The sequence below is a fragment of the Canis lupus genome, chromosome 1 (genome assembly GCF_048164855.1).
Source record: "Canis lupus baileyi chromosome 1, mCanLup2.hap1, whole genome shotgun sequence".
Classification (NCBI taxonomy): domain Eukaryota; kingdom Metazoa; phylum Chordata; class Mammalia; order Carnivora; family Canidae; genus Canis; species Canis lupus.
The window spans coordinates 88,897,112-88,914,144 of NC_132838.1; the positions used below are offsets into that span (position 1 = coordinate 88,897,112).

The 17,033-nt window shown below is 49.4% G+C and overlaps 1 protein-coding gene across 8 annotated transcripts in view; it reads left to right on the plus strand.

Annotated features, from left to right (window-relative positions):
- Nucleotides 1-17,033, plus strand: part of APBA1 (amyloid beta precursor protein binding family A member 1) — a 196,890-nt gene that overhangs the window by 128,734 nt on the left and 51,123 nt on the right. For all 8 annotated transcript variants that reach the window (XM_072838664.1, XM_072838657.1, XM_072838631.1 and 5 more), the window contains exon 2: nt 613-1,970. In XM_072838664.1, coding sequence (XP_072694765.1) covers nt 684-1,970 — 1,287 coding nt within the window. In that variant the 5' untranslated portion in view covers nt 613-683. The remainder of the gene's footprint in view (nt 1-612; nt 1,971-17,033) is intronic.

Below are 17,033 nucleotides of genomic sequence, written 5' to 3' on the forward strand. Positions count from 1 at the left end.
GAGTCCGATATCAAAGTGGAGGTCCAGAAAATTAAGCCACTTGTCCAAAGCAACAGAGCCAGTAATGACAGGTGCCATCTCTACCCTCTGATGGTAGAGAGCCTGCCTCCGAAAGGCCGCATGTTTATATTGACTGCGAGAGCTCAAAACACGTCGAGACTATTTTTCCCTTGAAATTTATTTAAAGAACCATTTCTAAAGTATCTAGGATCCTAGTTTAATTTGGAGAGATTTATCCCTTAGCAGATGGAAAATGTGTCAATTGGCCCATTCAATTGAGTACTACTCTTTATTCATGTGCATCAGAAATGGAACCTGAATAGTAAGCATGGTGGGAGCGAAAACAAAAACGCTCATGAGGCCCTCAGTCTGAGGGGTGGGGTGGGGAAGGAAAGAGCCAGCAAGCAATTAGACAAGCAGATATGTAATTACAAATTACGACACATGCAACGCAGGAAAATGCACTACGTGCCGTCAGATCGAGTTTAAATTTGCGATCATGTTTTTGATTGACCCGGATTCAGGAGGGCTCAATAGCAGCTGTTTTTATGGCTTCTCCGGGTGCTCAGCTCGGAACCACGTTAACAGCCCCTCCCCTTCTTGTCTTCCCAGACGGGTGGAGCAAAATGAGAGCAGCGCAGTGAGGCGGCCCAGCCTGTCTCCCAGCCGGCCCGACGCCCACCATGAACCACTTGGAGGGCTCCGCGGAGGTGGAGGTGCCCGACGAGGCGGCAGGCGGGGAGGTGAACGAGTCGGTGGAGGCTGACCTGGAGCACCCCGAGGTGGAGGAGGAGCAGCAGCAGGAGCAGCAGCAGCAGCAGCAGGAGCAGCAGCAGCAGCAGCAGCAGCACCCCCCGCCGCCCCAGCAGCAGCAGCAGCAGCAGCGCCATGCGGGCCGCCCCGTGCGCGGGCGCCCTGTCGCCGCCGCCGCCGAGGACCCCCGCGCCCCGCCGGGCCCGCCGGAGGAGGAGGAGCGCGGGGAGTGCCTGGCGCGCTCGGCCAGCACGGAGAGCGGCTTCCACAACCACACGGACACGGCCGAGGGCGACGTGATCGCCGCGGCCCGCGACGGCTACGACCCCGAGCGCGCCCAGGACCCCGAGGACGAGAGCGCCTACGCCGTGCAGTACCGGCCCGAGGCCGAGGAGTACACGGAGCAGGCGGAGGCCGAGCACGCCGAGGCCGCGCACCGCCGCGCGCTGCCCAACCACCTGCACTTCCACTCGCTGGAGCACGAGGAGGCGGTGAACGCGGCCTACTCGGGCTACGTGTACACGCACCGGCTGTTCCACCGCGGCGAGGACGAGCCCTACGCCGAGCCCTACGCCGACTACGGGGGCCTCCAGGAGCACGTGTACGAGGAGATCGGGGACGCGCCCGAGCTGGAGGCGCGCGACGGGCTGCGGCTGTTGGAGCAGGAGCGCGCCGCGGCCGCCGCCTACCGCCAGGAGGCCCTGGGCGCGCGGCTGCACCACTACGACGAGCGCTCGGACGGCGAGTCCGACAGCCCCGAGAAGGAGGCCGAGTTCGCGCCCTACCCGCGCATGGACAGCTACGAGCAGGAGGAGGACATCGACCAGATCGTGGCCGAAGTCAAGCAGAGCATGAGCTCGCAGAGCCTCGACAAGGCGGCCGAGGACATGCCCGAGGCCGAGCAGGACCTGGAGCGCGCCCCCACCCCGGGCCCGGGCGGCGGCCGCCCCGACAGCCCCGGGCAGCCGCAGGTGCCTCCGGCCGGGCAGCAGCGCGCGGCGGGCCCGGGGGGCGAGGCGGGGCAGCGCTACAGCAAGGAGAAGAGGGACGCCATCTCGCTGGCCATCAAGGACATCAAAGAGGCCATCGAGGAGGTGAAAACCAGGACCATCCGTTCGCCTTACACCCCCGACGAGCCCAAAGAGCCCATCTGGGTCATGCGCCAGGACATTAGTCCCACCAGGGACTGCGATGACCAGAGGCCGGTGGACGGAGATGTAAGTACGCGCGGGGTGGGGCGGGGGGGGCGGGGGGGGGGCCCGGCTGCACGCGCGGCCTTGCGGGAGGGACACCGGGAAATGCCCTGGCCGGGGCCGCCGAGCGCATGCCGAGCGCATGCCGAGCGCCGGCCTCGGAGGTAGCTTGCGCTCAGCGCCCCCGCGGGAGCACGGGGTTCAAGTGGGGCACACGCGTTCATCACACCCATGGAGGGACGCCTGTGAATCAGCGGTTCTCAAACTGTTCCCCGGGGCGCCTGTTCAGAAACCGGTTTCCGGGGCGCATCACCACGACCCGCCCTGCCACCCTCTGGTTTCTCGCGGAGAAGGTCTGGGGTGGGGCCTGGGCATCTGTCCTTTTCGTGCCAAGTAAAAACCAAGTCTCGATTGAGCGAGGGGAGACTTACGTCATCCGGAAGGCTTTCTGCAGAGGGTAGGAAGGTGCTCTCGTAACAGGGGGCGCTGCCTATCGCCGTGGGAGAACCGCGGCCCATACAATCTGCAGGGGTCTCGGGCTGGGCAAAAAAGAGAGTCTCTTTTCTAGGGAGGAGTAAACAGGACTAGAAAGAAGGAGGTGTGGGGAAGTGGGGCGTAAGCCTGGCTTGAATGCCTTGCAGAGGAGAGTATGCTTTAAAACCTGAGGTCAGCCTGTTCTCCAGAGGACTGTTGAGGAGGGTTAAAAGTTCAGGGACCTGAAAGAAGGGGAAAGAACTTAGGCGAAGGCTGGTTAGCAGACCTTTTGTTCCGACTGATTGGCAGTTCGGCTGATCATTGTCAGGCAAAGAATGTGAATTTGGAGGGCCTGTGTCTGACCTTGGCATAGATGAACAAAGGGACGAATCTTCTGTAAGCCACATGGGGAGGGGGTGGTCTTTGCAGGAAGCCATTTCCGGAGCACAAAAGGGTAGGAGGAGGTTTCCTTAACTCTCGCTATTTTTCCGGAGTCCCAGGGCTCAGGTGAAGTTCAACACTGTGAACACAGGTTCCCAGGTGGTGGTGCTGTTGCTGCTGATCGCAGGTTTACAGTTTGAGAACCACTGCCTTACAGTAATCCCTTAACAATTTGGATCCACCATCGTGGCATCTTTGGAGGACATCAAGGAAATCCTCCTGAGCTCTTTTCTGCCAGGAGTTTCTGCACTTTTCATCCACCCTGTATCTCACTGTGGCTTTTAGTAAATGCTCAATTTTCACTTCTGATGGAGCCGGGGCACCCTTCTCTGCAAAAGACCTGCTCGCGGTGTCAAGCTGCATTGTGCTTCCTCGGGATGAGGTACAGAAAGCTATTGCTGTCTCTGCCAACATTTTATTTTCCATTCTTGGAATACCTAAGAAATTTGATAACGTGGCAAGCTTGAGTGTCACAGTCCATTGAAAATAAATCAAGAAGACTAACCTTTGCCCCCACTACCTGGCACTAAAGATTCTCTCTCTGCTCTCTCTCGCTTTCCCATTCTCTTGAATAATTTTTAAGCACTTTCATTTAAAATGAGAGCTTGGAATAGACGAAGGGTTAGAAGGTTCAATTCAATTTCATTTAATTCTGCATTCTGTGATTGCACCAGGTTACCTCTCAGTATATCTTTTGGAGTGCGAAGCCATTATTGGAAGCTGTTTGTTCATCCTACTTATCCCTGAAGGGCCACGCAGGTCAGAGGTATCATTCACCTCCTCTTTAAGTAACAGTCAACATTTGGTGGTAGCTAATGAAATCGCTGGCTCCCCTAAGGAAAGGTGGAAAACCCTTGGGGAAAGGATCTGCGTCCGCCCCAGCAAGGGGGCAGCATTGGGTCAGTTAGCTCAGTGATGTCTCTCCTCTGCTGTTCAGGCTTCACATATGAACAGGGAAAGACAGGTGCACTCACATGTAGACGTCTTCCTGACCTCCAGCTGCCTCTAGGTTCCTCCTGGCAAGAAGGGAAGTATTGCAACATTTTGCAAATACAGTGGAAATGGAGCAGGTTTTCAAAAGTAAGGAGCTGGCAAGAGGCCGTGTTCTACATCCTTTTTAGAAACTTGGAAAGCCATCAGAGAAAAAGTTGTGAGAGTATTAGGTCCAGATGCTGGCTCCTTCCTTCAGCTTTCTTCTGTGCACCAGCTCCTTGACGTAGCCGACTTAACCCCGTTGTCCCTGAAGCCTTGCGATGAGCCCACAGTATAGCAGCCACTATAAGGGCCCAGGCTTGCTTTGATGCATTTGAACTAGGAGACCAACTTAAAGTTCTTGCACGATGTTTCATTCAAAAGGCAGAATTGATAATAGGATATTGGATGATGCTGGCAGAAATTTCAGCTTGATGCTGAGAGATTAGTGAGTGGGGTTTACTAAGTTAGATAGAGTTAATACAAAGCAAAACCCAAAACCTGTGCTTTAAAATATTCCATTTTGAAGCTCTTTGAATCTGTGAATTGTATTTCATCTGTCCTGCCATATTCATAGTAAAGACCTTTACTTCCTGTCTCTTTGATGGTATTATGAGGGGAAAATAGAAGTCTGTACATTCTCTTGATTTCCATCTTAGCATCAGAAAATATTTTTTTGAATGCCCTTTCTGCGTATGCTGTTGTAGAAAATGAAAAAAGACTGCTAAAGTGTGGTCTGAGGTCTGCCTGGAAGGTTCTTGTCAAAAATACAAATTTCTGCCTTTCCTTTCCAAATTAGAATACCTAAGGTGGGGCCCAACGATCTGTTTTTGTTTTGTTTGCTTTGGTTTATTTCATTTTGCAAATTCTCCCTGTGACTCTTCAGCATATAAAAGATTAAGAACCACTGAGTCAAAGGGGAAAAAATGCATCAGGGCAGTTTCCCCGCCCTACGATCTGTGGATTTGAGGCTTCTCTACATCTTTTAGTAGCACAGGTATGGTTTTAGCAAAGGGGACTGTCTTCCCATGATTGTGGTCAGCAGACCTGGAGAAGCAGCCTTGGAATTCTTGGTGCAGTAGCAATGCATTTTCAAATGGCATAATCGGAGAGCCTGCGTGGCTCCGTCAGTTAAGCGTCTGACTCTTGATTTCAGCTCAGGTGCTGATCTCAGGGTCGTGAGATGGAGCCCCGCATTGAACTCCATACTTAGCATGTAGTCAGCTTAAGATCCTCTCTCTCTGCCCCTCCTCCCTCCCCGCAAGCTTTCTCTCCTCTCAGTCTCAAAAACAAAACCAAAACAGAAAAGCAAAAAAAAACAAAAACAAAACAAAACAAAAAAAAAACCCAAATGGCATGATCAGAAGCTACAGTGAGCACATAGAAGGAAATAAAAAACACCTGCAGTTCCACTTGCCGACGATAACTGCTGATCGTTAAATCTGCTTTTAATGCCCGTTTTCATTCCCTTAGAACTATAGTGTTTTGCTCTTCACTTGGAGGAAACTGGCATTTGTTTATGGGTGCGTGTGAAGATAGGACTGCTCGTTAGCCAGAACTTGAACATGTGCTGGAGGCTCAGCACTGATTGAAAATAATTGGTTTTTGAAAATTCTAACAGCCTGTAAGGGCTTTGCTCCTACTAAAGATTTCACTATTCCGGGGATCCCTGGGTGGCGCAGCGGTTTGGCACCTGCCTTTGGCCCAGGGCGCGATCCTGGAGACCTGGGATCGAATCCCACATCGGGCTTCCGGTGCATGGAGCCTGCTTCTCCCTCTGCCTATGTCTCTGCCCCTCTCTCTTTCTCTCTCTGTGACTATCATAAATAAATAAAAAATTAAAAAAATTTAAGATTTCACTATTCCGAATATATTTGCAAACTACCTCCCTACCCACTTTTGTAAAAAATATTGTTAAGGAATAACTAGTTCTGAAAAGTTCACAGCCTACTAGCCTCTCCGTAGGCAACAAAAATCATTCTGAGTGGAGAACAGACGCAGGGTAGAATCAGAGAGATGGGTAGTAGCGAGCATACGGTGTCAGTTTTGGAGGGTTTGGGCTCTTTCGAGCAGTGTGTTGTGCAGCTTGAAGTGGTGTTTATCTCTGCTCCCTCTTAAAGCTACACTAAAATGACAATAAAATAATAAAAGTGTGTAATGCCACAGGCACCAAGAGACAGCAGGAGACAGCAGCAGAAGGGAACACCACAATTGTAGAACACCAAAGTGCTGATTGGCTGCAGTAGAGGTCGGTGCTTCCCCATATGTCCACTTGTCCTCTTCCTTCACGTATGGGAAGGATGACACCACACTCCCCCATCACCATGGCCACTGAAAGGAGAGCAGTGATGGGCCATGCTGCTTGGGGTTTGGGGGGCAGCTTCTTCCCCTGAAGCCTGTAGTAAGACTTCAGGGCCTCTACCAGCACAAGTCCCAAGGGGCCCATGATGAGCAGGGCTCCCTGATGACCCTGGAGACATGTAGCGTGAGAGAGAAATCTACGTCTGCTGTTTTCAGCCTTGGGGATTCGGAGTGGTTGTTACCACAGCCTGGCCTGCTCAGTGCTGACCAATAACACTGATGAGGTTTCTGTTTACCCTGCCAAGTGTATGTGAAGATTTCTGCTGTGGATCCCCGAGAAAGGTACAGGAATTTGAGACACTGCATACCTCAGATGGCAGGAGTATGGCTGAAAAAAAAAAAAAAAAGATTATCTGAAAGTCTGACACCAGAGACATTTGATTCCTTCCCCAGCCTGGGCCCCAGGTTACCAGTCCCCCTTAGCCCCACAGAAGGTAGTGGGTTTACTGTAAAGAAGGAGTAAAGCAAGGGAAGGACTGAAACTGGGGACTGGGGACCCTAGCCACAGCGGAAAATAGGAACGAGGTGCCTTATGGAACACGGGGTCTACTTGGCAGTGAGGCTTTGAGGAGCTTGACAGGCTTAGAACCCACCTGCCCCCTGGCTCCTGGCGGAAGGTTAGAGGATTCTTTTCTGAGGAAACAGGCCCAAGAGCAGACACGCATACTCAATGTTAGGGGGTGTCCCAGCCCAACATCTGGGTCCCCCACCTGATCACATCTCAGTGAAGGTTACTGCCTCTCATGAAGCTTCCATGGGCTTTCTGGGGACCTGCTGTTAAATATGACTGGACATCCACAGATCACCAGACATCTGAAGAACATCCTTAACATGAAAGATACAGACACAAGAAAGCAAATAGGAAAACGAACTTCAAGAACTAAAGGCAGTGCTCAGAGCAAGAGAAAACTATAAAACAGTATCCTCAGAAAGAAGATGAAGGAGCCATCAAATTAGAATAGGCTACCATCTTAAAAAAAAAGAAAAGGAAAGAACACATCCTACCCCCCGTTTTTTAAAAAATATTTTATTTATTTATTCATGAGAGATATATAGAGAGAAGCAGAGACACAGGCAGAGGGAGCCTGATGCAGGACTCGATCCCAGGACCCCAGGATTCACGTCCTGAGCCAAAGGCAAGATGCTCAACTGCTGAGCCACCCAGGCACTCCCCCACCACTTCCAATTTTTTAACTAGGAAATATGACAGCAGAAATTTAAAATGTTTTAAATCTTTCCATAGGAAGAAAACAAGTTGAGGGAATCTTTAAGAAAGTAGAACAATGAAGGCAAAAGAATGAAAAGGAAACAGGAACCCAGATAAAATGGAGAAATGATGAAAGATGGTTTCCTAGAACCAAAAGACAGGAGAATTACCTGGTGCAAAGATTCCCCTCGGTACCTAGTACAATGAAATAAAAAGGCCCAAAGAAATTTCAGAACAGACGGGAGGAAGAGAGGAGCCCACTCACTTGCCCACAGAGGTAGAAACAGTTTACAAATGATCAGAAATCAGAGTGGTGTTGGTCTTCTCAAAAGCATCCCTGGAAACTGGTACATCTACACTGGTCTGGCTTCCAGTGGAATAAAGATGTTTCCAGTACACAGTGGCCCAGAAAACTTACCTCCCATGCACCTTTCCTCAGGCGGCTCCTAGAGGATTGCTTCCCCAAAATGAGAGCATAAATCAAGAAAGAAGATGAGAGCTCCAGGAAACAGGGGAATCCCACACGGGAGAGAGACAGAGGGACTCCCAGGGTGATGAGGAAGGAGATCCCTGATGACAGCTGTGTGGAAGGAGGAACAAGGCATCAGTCAATCCAGTGTGGATCAGAGCCTGGAGGGTTTCTAGAAAGTGTGGGAGTGAGAAATCTCCTCATATATTTGTACCAAGAGCAATCTTTGATTGTTTTTAGCAGAGTTTGGCATAAATTATTGATCAGTACACAGAAGACTAAGCAAATAGAAAAACAGTGCAGTTATTTGCCTCACTGAAATAATTGTTACACGGGCAGGAAATGCAATCACATAATGGACGTGTCTCAGCAGGGAAGAGCATATGCATAGTCTTCAGAACACAAACATTGAACGTTGATTAACCAAAAAATATAATATTGAAAGGATAAAGAAAGGTATAATGTAAAAGAGGTAAATCCTAGTCTTTTTTTAGGATTTTAAAAATTTATTTGAAAGAGAGAGTGCTCCAGGGGTGGGGGTAGCAGAGGGAGAGAGAGAGAATCTCAAGCAGACTTCACACACAGTGCAGAGCCCAGTGTGGGGCTCAGTCTCAGGACCCTGAGATCATAACCTGAGCCCCAACCAAGAGTTGGATGCTTAACCAACTGTGCCACCCAGGTGCCCCTAAATCCTAGTCTTCTATAGAAACCAAGAAATAATGGCTAAAGTTGAAGAGTCAAGGTGAGGCAGCGTGAATACATGATTTATGAATGTGGAAGTAAATACCAGAAGGAATGCTAAGAGATTTGGCAATGAGACCATGGAGTGAGGAGGAGGAGAGAAATGGACTTCAGTTTTTGCTAAAAGCTTGACTTTTCAAACTATATTCATGTATTTCTTTGCCTTCAATTAAAATGATAAAAGATGAGTCACTCAGAAATCATTCACTCATTATTACTGTTTTCTTAAGAAAAGCCAACACCTCTACATCTTACATGCACAATTTACAGAAAATGACTGGGTTGTATGGTAAGATACATGTTGTAAGTTTCTCACTTTACTTCCATGCTGTGTCTGTGTGTGTATTAAGCTTGCACACTTCCATTCGGCTTACATCACACACAGAAGAGTAAAAGAAGGAAAAAGTAGGTCAAGGCGGAGGCTGTACTACTTAAGGTTGAAGAACCCTAATTGGTAAGTGGATTTGCACCTCGACAATGAAAAACCTGAAGAATTCATGAGCTGTGGGCTTGGCAGTGGGCTTGGAGTCTGGAAACCACTGATTGTATATGGGAAGCAGAGGCGCAGGGGGAAGGCTGCTTGCTGAGGTCAAATGTGGATGGGCTGACTCCTCCACAGGTTTGTATTCTTAGTGAGGTTAGTGGGTTTTGTTTTTTTTTTTAATAGATTTTACTTATTTATTGGGGGCAGGAGCAGAAACTGAGGGAGAGAGAATCCCAAGCCGATTGCGAGCACTGAGCACAAAGCACAATGCCGGGCTGGATCTCAGGACCCTGAGATCATGACCTGAGCTGAAATCAAGAGTCAGGCGCTTAACCGACGGAACCACCCAGGAGTCTCTAGGTTAATGGTTTTTACCTTAAAAGTGAAATGTGTTCAAGGTGCCTTCCTTTACCAGACTACATTCCATGGCCCATCCTGCATTATAGGATGAAGGCATATTGTCCTATCCCTGCCGATGGGGAGTAATTGCCCTAAGTAATAGTACTTAGTTGTCAGTAACAAGAAAGGGAGTCATTTTTCCATGAACTGTGAGGACCTGATTTTTTTTTTTAATATTTATTGGGGATCCCTGGGTGGTGCAGCAGTTTGGCGCCTGCCTTTGGCCCAGGGCGCGATCCTGGAGACCCGGGATCGAATCCCACGTCGGGCTCCCGGTGCATGGAGCCTGCTTCTCCCTCTGCCTGTGTCTCTGCCTCTCTCTCTCTCTCTCTCTCTCACTATCATAAATAAAAATTTTTAAAAATATTTACTTATTTATTCATGAGAGACACAGACTGAGAGAGAGAGGCAGAGACATAGGCAAAAAAATATTTATTTACTTATTTATTCATGAGAGACAGACTGAGAGAGAGAGGCAGAGACATAGGCAGAGGGAGAAGCAGACTCCTCGCAAGAGCCTGATGTGGGACTCGATCCCAGATCCCAAGATCACGACCTGAGCCGAAGGCAGGTGCCTGACCGCTGAGCCACCCAGGCATCGCATGTGAGGACCTGATTTGACCAAGGTTGTTATTATTACTATTATTATTATTATTATTATTTGGAAAAATGTAATGGTCTTGTGATAACTTCGAATTGACCCTGAAATCCCTTTCAAAAGGAGGTAGAAGAAAGTGTGCTTCAGCACTCTCCCCCTGGATTTGAAGTATTACCTCTGATTATTTAACTCACCTTTAGAGTTTCGCCTGCCACGGGGAGGCTCTCTTTACAGGGCTGAGCAGGTGTCTCCCCGCTGACCACAGACCTCGGCCGTGTTGGAGTCACCCGGGCAAACTTGCCTGATGATTCCCACAGCAGAAGGCAAGGTCTCCAGTTGAACTTTGTACCCTGTGGAATTGAAGTAAGTAATGGCAGGACTGATTTTTTTTTTAACCCACAGGCTCCAATTGTTTCTCTTCACCTGACCCCATTCCCAGGAGGGATCTTTCTCAGCTTCTTAATGGATTGTCTCACTCGTCAATGCGTATGTGAAGCTGTGCAGAGAAATAGGGAAGAGCACTGGGGAAGGGAATGAATGCCTTAGCCAGAGAGAAATTGGCTATCGCTTTCCAGATAGAAACACAGTGTACAGGGCCACAGCTTGTGTGTGTCTGACACCAGGGCTTAATGAATTAGGGCTTGGGAAACTTCCCAGGAGTCTTTAGAAAAATTGTCGGCTCCCCCAACTGTGCACTCTCAATAATTTCTGATAAGCGGATTGGGGCTGTATAGGGGAGGAAGGGAAGGTGCAGGGAGAGAAACAGGTATATCATGGATAATTGAATTCTGTTGTAACCCAATTAAACCCTGGGCCCATGTAGTCCTGGGGAATTATGAAATGTGATTTATCTATAGACGTGATCATCTTCAAAATGAGACCTTCTCCCATTACAAGGGTAACTGGCTACATGTTCTTAATACAGAATGGAGTCTCTCAACCCACTTTCTTTGAAACACAATTGCTTGAGCATTGCCATAGAGAGGATGTTGGGAAAGTAGCCACTTGGGCTGCCTGCCTGGCGTGCTTAGCTGACAACTTTAGGACACCAAAAACTAAAGAAGGCTGGTAATGGATCAAAGGAGATTCAGAGCTGGCCTCAACCTTTTGGCCTCAGTTTTCTAGATAGAATAGGTGAATATATCTGGGTGATGTGACTCAAGAGCCTCAGCCTGACAGTCACTGTCTTTGACACATTCCACAGAGCTTTAGGGGATAAATCAGCCTGCACATCTGATTCCCTTTATCTTGGGTAAAGACAGAAAGATCCCCCCTCTCTCCAGGAAGTAATTTCTTAGTGTAAATTCCAGGCATGACCACACTGGACGGACCCCACTGAATGGAGACCAGATGGCTTCTTTGGCATGTAGAGATCCCCATCCCACCCCCATCACTTGGGCTTACCTTACTCAGCCTCATATTTACAAATTCCAAATTGATTTACCCAAATTTGCCCCCGCACCACACACCTTACTACTTAGGCTCTCACTTCTGTCCAGATCACTGTCCCGTTCAGTAGAACCAAGGTACCATTCTCTAAACAAATGATTCCCAAGATTCCATGCTTTCTCATGAGAATTTCTGGGGGTTGGGTCTTAGCATCAGTGTTTCTGAGGCCCGGTCAAAATTGGTAACCACCAACTTGAATTGCAGACTACAGTTTAACACTATTTTTTTTTTCTTCTTAAGATTTTATTTATTCATGAGAGATACAGGCAGAGGGAGAAGCAGGCTCCCTAAGGGGAGCCTGATGCAGAACTCGATCCCAGGACCCCAGGATCATGCCCTGAGCCAAAGGTAGATGCTCAACCACTGAGCTACCCAGGTGTCCAACACTTAATTCTTGACTGTTTTGTTTTCTCCTTGTCTTGTTCGAATTAGCCCGTTGTCTCTCTAAATCGCTGTCAGCCTACCGAAGGCCCAGTGTTGCATCCTTGTCTGGTATCACAGCCTGTCACACAAAGTGGATGCCCAGTACGTGTTCGTTATGTGTAAATCTCTGTCCTGCTGTTGGCCTGCTACGGTTACCTTGAGTTGGCCATCTGCTTTCTTCCTCATCAGCACGAGTTAGTTTTATTCCTCAGAGTACCCCTGAGAAAACATGGTTTCTCGGACACGGAGTCCTCTACAGAAATGGGAAACAAGAATCACAAGTGTGGGAACACCTGGGTGGCTCAGTGGTTGAGCGTCTGTCTTTGGCTCAGGTCGTGATCCTGGGGTCCTGGGATCGAGTCCCACGTTGGGCTCCCTGCAGGGAGCCTGCTTCTGCCTCTGCCTATGTCTCTGCCTCTCTCTGTGTCTCTCATGAATAAATAAATAACATCTTTAAAAAAAAAAAAGGAATCACAAGTATGGTGCATTTGTTGCCTTAGTAGGTCAGAACCCACTAGCCATTCAGGGTTGACCATTGGCAGACTGTGAGTTAGAGTTGGCTGTAGCACCCCTTCTTCACCTTCCCTGGGCTGGTCTTCCCTGTGCTTTCCCACAGCGTTCAGCCCTACAAGAGCCCTTGCTGGCCACTCACCCTGGTCAGGCATCTCCCGTGACCCATGATCTCCGCTTCCACCCACGTCGTGGTAGCCTCAGCCTTGTTCTCCAGGGCTGGCTGATTAAGTCAGACTAGACTGCTAATTGATGATGATGGCAGCGTTCACCACCCCCTTCAAGTAACATTTGCCTCATCTTGGCGTCCTCTGTTCCAGAGACCGATTAGGGAGTATTTCGAGGCAGGAAGGCATTTGAACACTAACTCTTCCTAGAAACCAGCCACTGGGCAACTCCCGTGGTGCAGCGGTTTAGCGCCGCCTGCAGCCCGGGGTGGGATCATGGAGACCCCGGATCGAGTCCCACGTCGGGCTCCCTGCACAGAGACTGCTTCTCCATCTGCCTGTGTCTGTGTGTCTCACTCTCTCTCTGAATAAATAAATAAATAAACCTTTAAAAAAAGAAAAAAGAAACCAGCCACTCTCCTGCCAAGAAGGAAATAATACCCAAACCCTGGGAAGTGAGGGCTCGACACTAACACCTCCCCTGATCATATGCACTTTTGAGCTCCTTTTTTTTTTTCTTTAATTTTGAGAAAGATGACATGAGGGTGCAGAGGCGTCCTGCCTTTGCCTCCTCCTTGTCCTCCCTCCCTCTCGCCTTGCCTTGAAACCAGTATCAGCCTTCATGGATTTTTTTTTTTGACTGTTGCTAGGAAACTATTGACCAAGGTCAAGCGCGCATGCTAATTCATTAAGACGTGTTAGCATCTTGTCCTGTTGACCTTGCAGTTGTGTAGTCTAGCTTAACAAGGGCAAGTGGAAAGACTGGTGCACTACTGAGGGAGTCTGTTTTTTGAAGCGTTCCTCGTATGGTTCTTCGTATGGTATTTTGAACTGAGAGGTTCCCTCTTGCCGATCCTCACCTCCTCAGGGAGTTCTGGGCAGCGATAGTTTTCCAGGATCTGAATAGCAAGGGATGGAGCTGAAATGGGATCCAAAGTCAAGTAGACAGACTTTAGGATGAATTTATGTTCTTCGATGGTCTGATTCCCCCCCAAGTGGATCAGTCCCTGACTGGAAGAAAGGAGGGTTGATGGGAAGGAATTGGGGGTGGGGGTGGGGGAACACCACTGTACTGAAATAGTAGCTCTATTCTGTCCCCATTTGTGGCCTGGAAAGGACTAGACTTGAAGCCTTATCTCAGAGTGTCCTCCTGACCTGTGGAAGAGTATACATCCCAGTGCTGGCTGTTAAAACCAGCTTTGTTCTTGTATATGTTCAATAAAGGGCTGGCGGACCCCAAACATCAGCATCCCAGAAACTTACACAGCAGTATAGAAACCTTAGAACAAAGGATCTGCTGCCAGGAGAGCAAAACGAGGCCCCAGTGGGTTTCACCAACCAGACCCCAGACACCAATAGGAAACTTTCCTCTCAGTGAGTGATGTCAAAGGAATAAATGTGTTCCCAACCATCTGCCATGCAAAGTCCCGTAAAAGGATTGGGTTGAACTCTTACAGTTGTTCCCCTGCTAACCCCTTTGGGTTTAATTAAGCACCAGCTACATACAGGACATCATCTGTCAATAAGAAATAGGGCCTGGCCACAAAGCTACACTGTTCTCATTTTGTTAGAGAACCAGAATGAGCTGTGACTGCTGGCCCTGGTCACAGACAGAAAGTCTGTCTCATTATTTCTCGTCCGCTCATTCAGTAAATATTTTCAGGTTCCTCCTATGGGTCAGGCACTGTGCAAGACACCAGGGATATAGCAGCAACTGAAATATGGACTCTGCCTGAAATAGACACAGACCCTGCTTGTGTAGAGTGTATGATCTACTCTGGGATTGTCCTCTGATGAGCCTTCAGCCAGACCTCCAAGCCTCCTCAGCTCCTGAGGCTTTCCTCTGAAAACCTCTGGAGCATCTTAGCTAGATCTACGGCTAAATCACAGATCGCCCCAAAGCAGTGACATAAAACAAACCATGGTAATTATCTCACAGTGTCTGTGTCAGGAACCTGGCATGGCTTAGCTGGGCCTCTACTGCTGGGCCTCTCAGACATGCACTCAAGTGTCACTGGCCTGTGGTAACCTCCAGGCTCTACTGGGGAGAGACCATTCCCAAGGTCATTGCTTATTGGCAGGATTCAGCTCCTCAAGGGCTATGGGACCGAAGGCCCCAGTTCCCAGCTGACCACTGGCCAGAGGTATCTTGATCCTTTGTCCCATTGGCAGTGCCCTACAGGCACTTGCCTGAGAAAGCAAGCAAGATAAGAAGGCCATAGAGGCTGGTAGCAGGGCAGATGGATATCACAGTCTTCTATAAGGCAGTCACAGAGTGACAGCCCTACCTGGAGAGGGGATCACACAGGGTCTGAACACCAGGAGACAAGGATCACAGGTCTATCTGAGAAGTCTGCTCACCAGATTTTCTGCCTGTTATGTGCCAGCAAAGAGACAGTGGGCTTCACACATGAGGACACAGCATTGCTGGCTTTTCTGCCCTCAACTGACCTGAGCGGCCATTCCCACCTCTTCGGCTCTATCTGTTTTGTTGTCTGGCCGAGAATAGGCAGATATATCATCAATCCTGAAGTACCAACAGAGCATGAAGCCGAAGTGGTGTAGAAGGGCATGGGTGTGCAGGCCAGCACGCAGGCAAGGCCTGCAGCCGTGTCAGAGGAAGCGGGGATTCTTGGGGGGGGGGGGGAGGTGCTATGGAAACCAGGCACTGGAAGGACTGTCCTAAAGGAACAAGTGTACCCATATGGATTCTTCAGAAGCAGAGAGGACTTTAACTTTATTCTTGAGGGTCTGCTAATGTCCAAAGAATTTGCTATAAAGACTCTTCATAAGTTAGGGCAGGGGGGCACCTGGGTGGCTCAGTGGTTGAGCATCTCCCTTCGTCTCAGGGCGTGATCCTGGGGTCCTGGAATGTAGTCCTGCATTGGGCTCTCCACAAGCTGCTTCTCCCTCTGCTTGTGTCTCTGCATCTCTCTGTCTCTCATGAATAAATCAATAACATCTTTTAAAAATATAATAAGTCAGGGCAGAGCTTTCAACCAGTGTCCTGATGATCCCACTGGACTTTGGGGTAGGGGGTGACCGGTGCCATCAGGCGTGTTGCCTTCCATCTCAGCAGCCTCATCGGGGGCTCTGCATCCTCTCCAGTTGAGCCGGTGTGTTGTATGAACGTATCATCTCTGTATGCCGTGATGAAGAAAGGCTGAGAGGCACAGAGTTGAAAGGTCTCGTTAGGCTGAGAGACCCACACAGGAGAGATCAGCCCTTGAGTACGGCTCTCCTCCTTGGTGCCCCAACTTCTCTGTCAGGTGCGGATCCGATTCCTGATGCGCCCCATCTCAACCCCCACCTTGCTGCGGGTGGTTTTCCATGGCAGATGTTATCCATTATTGATGAGGTATGGAGAAGGCCATGGTGAATAATTAAGCAGGTCTCAGGTGCTGATTGAACCTTGAGGGAAGGAAAGAATTCTGAATTCTGCGGTGTCCGCAGGACACTAGGTGTAGACACTCTGTAACTTTCCAGAAGGCCCAGCAGATTTCTTCGTGGTTTGTCTGGCTTGGAGTCTCATGTGTGATGGTGGTCCTCTGGTTAATAACCGAACATAATAGAAGCTTTCCACAGCAGCGGTGAAGGTTCTAATGGCTCCAGCCTGCCCGCAGTGATTCACGGATCCAAATCAAAGCCATTCCTGAGAGTGATAGTAGAGAGAATGACTTCTCCCAGGAGTTGGGGAAGAGCCCTAAAGTAGGGAAGGTTCAGTCTGGACTTAAGAATCAATACCCAAGGGTTTTCTATCTTGTTAATAGTCAACAGAAAGAAGAAAGTGTTTGAGAGACACCCAGTGCTATAGATGAGAGCGGCTCACCCTTTTTTGGAAAGGGCTTTCTCGAATGAGGACCAAGAGGTAGTGGAAATGCATCCCCCTGACCCTGGTGGCAGTCCAACTGCCCACAAGAGTGGGCAGGAATACGAGGACAGGCGAGAGGGAGTGAGGGGGATACTTGTTTCCCACTGTGCCCTGCGGGGTTGTCTTCAGCATAGGAAACTGTCGACTAGCGTGGGTGCAGTTTTCAGCTGTGAATTGTTCATGACCTTTGTTTCTGTTTTCCACCTTCTGACCCCGTCACCACTCACTCACTAAACAGGTGCACTCAGAGTGAGAGACCTGGAAGCATGTGCGATGAAGGGTTTGATGTGAAGGAAGGCTGAAGCCATCTCTTTGGTGAGCCTCTCAGGTGTTCTGCACCTTTCAGTTCTCTTGCACCCATGTCCATCCCCATTGCCATGGCTTGTCCAGAGGTAGATTGGCACTGGGAGGTCTGTCTCCAGTCATTGGCCCTCTGAGCCACCCTGCCCACCTGTTTATAGGAGCTTCCTCCCGTTCTGTTCCACCTGCATTTGTCTTGACCTTCCTCTCCCAAGGTCCAG